This window comes from Sinocyclocheilus rhinocerous, unplaced genomic scaffold, assembly GCF_001515625.1.
Source record: "Sinocyclocheilus rhinocerous isolate Xijiao unplaced genomic scaffold, SAMN03320098_v1.1 scaffold1267, whole genome shotgun sequence".
In the NCBI taxonomy this organism is placed as follows: Eukaryota; Metazoa; Chordata; class Actinopteri; order Cypriniformes; family Cyprinidae; genus Sinocyclocheilus; species Sinocyclocheilus rhinocerous.
In genome coordinates, this window is record NW_015661278.1 from 477,927 (window position 1) to 484,415 (window position 6,489).

A 6,489-nucleotide genomic window follows, 5' to 3' on the forward strand; every position below is an offset into this window, starting at 1 on the left:
AAAAACATTTTTCGAACATTTTTTCTATCGATATCGAAGAAGGTGTACCGCCGATAAATATCGATACCGTTTTATCGCCCAGGCCTATTATAACGTGTTGAAAAGTGTCATTTTTGGGGCGGGTCTAAAAAGTGCTGTTTCAGGGGTGTGTCCCCTTACATGAAAATGAGCTGCAACTTCCCGCCCGACTCCAGAAGGGGGCGGAGCCTAGACGTCTCTGCTCTGCGTATGGCAATAAACAGAGAGGAGAAGCAACATGAGTGAGAGCGAGAGGACCGGTATTCAGCCGTACATGTATGAACCGGACTCAGACCCAGAACAAGGAGAGACTACAGCAGAAGAAACAATAATATGAATGAACCAGAATGTCTCGTTATGGTAGTTTGAATAATTTATGTACTTGTTTAGTTTTTCACAGCCGCTTTGTAACGATGGATGCGACCCAGCCGATCGCACGCAGACACAATGGCAGACATGGCACAACACACAGAGCTGAGGATATGTTAACACACGCCTGTCAGTCAATAGCGGAGGGCGGGGCTACCGCAATATGATGTCATATTGCAGACAGGATCCAAACCGCTAATATTTTGAGCCTGGTTTGGTTTTATGAAGATAAAAAAAAAGACTGGATGGATTTGTATCATTCTAAGATGGCTGTGTACACAATTCCAACACACATTTCTGTCCAAACAGCTTGTAAAAGTGGATTTTGCATAATAGGTGCCCTTTAAAAAGTATTAATTTAGTTTAAAAAAATAAGCTATTTAGCAGTATTTAGCAAAAGACTCATACAAAAGAAAGAACAAAATTGCCACAAAGCTTCTGCTTATAGTAGAAACAACATTTCAAATGCCACAAAAAGAAAAAAAAAAAAAAACTCCTGAGAGCAGGAACGATGGTGATAAATTGGAGCCCCTGTTTGTCCTTTCTTTAGTCTCTCAGACGTCTCATTTCTTCCAACAGGAGCTCGTTATTAGATTTCACCTCCCCACAGGACAGGTTCTGTCCTGAATCCTGTTGCTCTGACCCTCTTCTCAGCCCACAGACACACAACAGGGACTGGGTGGCTGTCAGACTTCCCTCAGGCAGCAGAGCATGCAATTAACTGTCAATTGCTCGCTAATATTTTGAGCCTGGTTTGGTTTTATGAAGATAAAAAAAAAAGACTGGATGGATTTTTATCATTCTAAGATGGCTGTGTACACACAATTCCAACACACATTTCTGTCCAAACAGCTTGTAAAAGTGGATTTTGCATAATAGGTGCCCTTTAAAAGTATTAATTTAGTTTAAAAAAAGAAGCTATTTAGCAGTATTTAGCAAAAGACAAATACAAAAGAAAGAACAAAATTGCCACAAAGCTTCTGCTTATAGTAGAAACAACATTTCAAATGCCACAAAAAGAAAAAAAAAAAAAACTCCTGAGAGCAGGAACGATGGTGATAAATTGGAGCCCCTGTTTGTCCTTTCTTTAGTCTCTCAGACGTCTCATTTCTTCCAACAGGAGCTCGTTATTAGATTTCACCTCCTCACAGGACAGGTTCTGTCCTGAATCCTGTTGCTCTGACCCTCTTCTCAGCCCACAGACACACAACAGGGACTGGGTGGCTGTCAGACTTCCCTCAGGCAGCAGAGCATGCAATTAACTGTCGATTGCTCCTGGAGCTCAGACCAAAGTCACACGGCACTCAAGCCAACACACAAACCTCTGCCATGTGCCCATTTCCTCAGAACAAATGTGCTCTTTGAAAAGGAAAATGCCTCTTGAACCAGAAACACAAGTCATGGAGTCCCACTGACCAAATCCAGACAGAATCAAATAAAACAGAAGCTTGGTTTGTGTAAAACGACAGCGCAGGGCTGGCCGGTGTGACTGTATATTACCTTAATGCACATTGTCTTAGTCTACATCAGTAATTCAACCCGACAACACGCATAAATGTGGAAATCCCATTATATACAGGGGAAAATAATGAAACACAAAGCCATAAACTCACCCTTGTTTATCGGAGTCGACCAGAATGCGCACCAATATTCCTGAAACAGCCACTAGGATAGGGTAGTGATCAACACTCTCCAGGCCTATGCGGAAAATAAAACATGCTTTCATTACTGGTTCAGATAATGACTTTTTGCATTTTACTATATTCAAAAACAGGTAAAACTCATACAAAATCAGCAATACAGTACATTGTGCCCTATTTTTTACATATTAATTTACAGTATGTGTGTGTGTGTGTGTGTGTGTATATAACATAAAACTAAACAACAATTATTATTACTAGATTTAGCAATTTTATTATATAATTATATATATTTTTTATAATTTCATAATTATTTTAAATATAAAAAGTGTTTTCCACCTCTATATATTTCGGACAAATTTATACAATGATATATAAAAAAGAAACTGTTTTTGGTAGGTTAAGTAAATAAGTAAAATAAGGGTCTGCATGACATAATTTTGTTATTTAGTTAGGACGGAAATTACTCTCCAAAAAAAAAGCCTATTTACAAAGTGATTTGAGATTTAGATTTAGATCATTTTCTTTCTGCAAAGCAATATTCTGAAGCACAGGTCAGTGGAGTGCAAGCAGCAATCTTGCTGGAAAGAGACGAAGTTTGCCCAATGCTGTTTCGTTTGACTTTTTCCAAGGACACCTTAATGCTTTCATACCAAATTTTCTCTGAATTTCACTGATGGATCATCAAATACCCCCCCACGAAAAAAAAAAAAAAAATGAATAGGGCTGGAGAACTCACCAAGTGGTGAATAAGTGCCACCTAATAACAACTTTGAAATGCATTGAAAGCCAGGCTTTTCTGTATTCCCCTCGAGGGGTGAAGTTCAGGCTAACAACATGACCCAGCCTCGTTCATTATAAATCTATCGTTCTGCAATGTCAAGGCTGAAAAACTGGCCTGACGACAGTCTCAGTACCCTCCTGAATTGGATTATGTTTTCATACTAACTTGCCGTGTAATCTCTTGACCTATTCTTCTCATCTCATTCCCTGAGTGTACAGGCTGACTTTCCAAACTTCTGAAAGGGTTTCAGAGGTGATGTCAAGAACATTGCAAAATGCATATCAAATTACTTTTTATTTGATCTGGGACTTGAAACAAGGTGCTATAAAAGGAACATGTGAAAAGTCGAATGTGAGGTTACAACAAACCATATTTCGGCTCACAGGGGACGTGATTAAGGATGAACCAAAATACCTGAGAGGTTTAAATTCAGCACAGCACACTAAGCAGTTCAGAAATATAATTGCATTCAAGTGCATCCTCAAGTGCATATTAAAGCATGCAGTTCATGTTCAATGCTTCCATTTGCATTAATATAAGATTATATTTGCATAAGAAGGAAATTGGTAAGAATTACCTGGGAGGCGCAAGTTGACCACCCTGTCAAAAAGGTTTCTTTCTGCCGTGACTCTATTTAACACCTGGTTCAGGAGCTGCAGAAAGACAATAAAAAACAAATGTTGTCAAACCTAAACTTAGTATAAAAAGAAATGTAACCAGAGGTGTGAAAGTTCTCCTAACTAAAGAAAATGTTTACCTAAATAAAACACACACAAGATGAAAGAAAAACAAACAAAACAAACAAACAAATCTAACACTGCATTACAAACAAGCAAAACAAAACAAAAACAAAGCAAAGCAAGGCAAAAACAAAACAAAAACAAAGCAAAAAAAAAAAAAAAAAAAAAAAAAAAAAAAACACAAAATCAAACAAATAAATTCTCCCAGTATTGTTTGTCACTTTTAAAAACACACACACAACCAAACAAATAAATTCTCCCAGTATTGCTTGCCAGGTTTTCCAACCGAGAAAATCCATCTCACACACTTTAAGATTTTGGATCAAGGCTGAATTGATCTAGCCTAAATATGAAATAGGAAGAACACTCAAATGGTTTACACTCCTGTTCAACTGCAGTTATTAGAGAGATCAAAAACAAAAACACAAAAAAACAACATGAAGCAAAACAAAACAAAAACAATATATTACAAACAAACACAACCAAAGCCAAGCAAAACTAAACCGAAAACAAAGCAAAAATGAAAACAAAACAAAGGAAAGCAAAGCAAAAACAAAAACAACATAAAACAAAAAAACATAACATTATATTACAAAGAGAATGCAAAGCAAAACTAAACACTATATTGCAAACCTATATTGTTTGCTTCTGAAGAACACAAAACAAGATATTTTGAAGAATGTCCATATGATATAAGTCTATGGGGTCCAAAATAACAAAACAATGCACCCTTTTTACTGTATGGAGGGGAACAAAAAATCTTATTTTGTGTTCTACAGGAAAAAAGAAATGCATAAAGGTTACATAAGGGTAAAAAAAAAAGAAAGAAAAAAAAAATCACAGAAATCTTGATTTTTTTGGGGGGTAAACTATCCTTTTAACATGAACAGATGTCACCTGCTCCAGTCCGAAAGGGTTTCGGTGAGCAAATCAAACACATCTGGTCATAAAACAAAGTGACCAGACAGCAATAATTATTCCCTTCGCTCCTTTAGCACGCCACTTGGACTTAGCATCTTACGCCCGAGAATTTAATTCAGAGGTACTAAGCTGCTAGGCGCCAATTATTGACGTTCACTATAGTACATTGCATGTAATTGCATTCAAAGATATGATAAATCCTTTAGGGACAGGAAAAAACGCAAATGGATAAGTATGCCTGAGGTGGGAGTTCTGCTATAAAGGACGTGTGGATGCCTGCTGTGCTCACAGGTGTGTTTCAGTTAAAGCCTGATTAAGCCGCAGGTGAATGGATGCTCCGCTGGGAATAGAGCCCATGTAAGCGCTGCGAGAAAAACCCACCAGAGAACACATTTTCAAAGCCTTCTCCTCCATAATTGAGGCCTTGAAAACATTGATAAATATTGAGAACAATATTCACTCGCTCCTCATTTGCATGGCACTTTCCATGAGTAGAGTGCAAAATAGCATCTGAAAATTAAAAAGGAGGTTCGTAACCTTCTGAAAATAGTAAAATGTTAAATGATAATTAACCTCAGGACGTGATGACAATTAATAAAAGTAATTAAATATTATATGAGGTATTTTTTTGGTTTGCACATTTTTTCAACCCTTTTACCAACTTTTGAACATGAATAAAAACCCTGATTTTTGTGATTTCATTATTGCTGGGCAGTAAGAACTAAATATACATCAAAATAAAAACGAACAATATTAAATCAAATGTAAAAAAAAAGCTACATAAGAATGGGTAACAGGGTTGAAAAAACTGCAGATTTTGCATAAATTGACCTGTCAAAACAAAACACTGTTTTACAAACCAACATCACTCGCCTTTTTTACATTTATATGGCGCTTGCAATTTGTTTCAACCCTGTAACCAAAATTTTGGGCATGAGTACATACAGTTTAAAACCCTGACTTTTGTGATTTCATTATTTCTGAGCAGTATGCATTAAATACACATAAAAAAAATGTTTTAAATCTAATTTATATAAAATAATAGTAATAATAACAAATGGATGGATAACAGGTAGGCCTGTCTTACTTCATATAACCGCGGTCATTTCAGACAACCGCGATTATTGTGCTCCTTTAGCAGCCACAAGAACGCATACTTCTAAATATGGAGCAGCGGTATTGCTCATTTGCCAGCACTGACAATTTAAACCTGACATGATTGAGTACAAACAACAGTTAATTTTTGTTAGTTATTTTGCCTACGGGTCGTTAGATCTAGCATTCTGCCAACTAAAAATCAGACAGAGATAAAGCATTGCGGTAAGATTGCTTATTTAAATGAATTAGTGAGAAGAGAGAGAACAGGACAGATTGTGCGTGTGTGAGCTGTGCGCCTCTCTACTAATAGCGAAGTTTATAACTTATAAAACAGTGATGTTTCCATCTCGTCGCGGAGAAATATTATGTCTGTGTGCGCTGCTCGATCTCACTGTTCGAGTGACTGTCTGTAGCTGTGTATGTGCATGTGCTTCAGTGAAGGCGGCGCATTCATTTAGAGCGGTGATTAAATTGACTTCGGACGGGACACTAAAAACAGACGCAGAGAGGAGAGAATTGACACGACAGCAGAAAATACTGTACAGACACAGCAAGCTCACTGTTAACGATACTCGAAATATTAGAAGAAAAATATAAATATTGACGTGGGGGTTTATATGAACGTATCTTTGAAAGGAACAGACTGTTTTCAGAAACGTTTCAATGTTATTTTGTCCCTCTTACCTCTGTATAATGCATATTAAAGTAGTGTTTGAAAGCTCAGCGCTTCTTTGTTTACAGCGGTACACAAGGAACTGTATCGCTGCTGTTCCATAAGCGCCACCTGCTGCCAGAGAGTGAATTTGCGTTGTGAATTTCTCTGCTGTTTTTGTTTTGTGCAATTTTTTTAAGGAATTATAAATTGCAGTGGTTGCCTCTAATGTCATTATATAAATATATAAATATATATATATATATA

General features: G+C 37.0%; 1 protein-coding gene across 4 annotated transcripts in view; it reads right to left on the reverse strand.

The window, feature by feature from the left end:
- Positions 1-6,489, reverse strand: part of LOC107726274 (E3 ubiquitin-protein ligase RNF123-like) — a 188,741-nt gene that overhangs the window by 101,115 nt on the left and 81,137 nt on the right. For all 4 annotated transcript variants that reach the window (XM_016535806.1, XM_016535807.1, XM_016535804.1 and 1 more), the window contains 2 exons: positions 3,389-3,464; positions 2,001-2,085 (listed from right to left, as the gene is read on the reverse strand). In XM_016535806.1, coding sequence (XP_016391292.1) covers positions 2,001-2,085; positions 3,389-3,464 — 161 coding nt within the window. The remainder of the gene's footprint in view (positions 1-2,000; positions 2,086-3,388; positions 3,465-6,489) is intronic.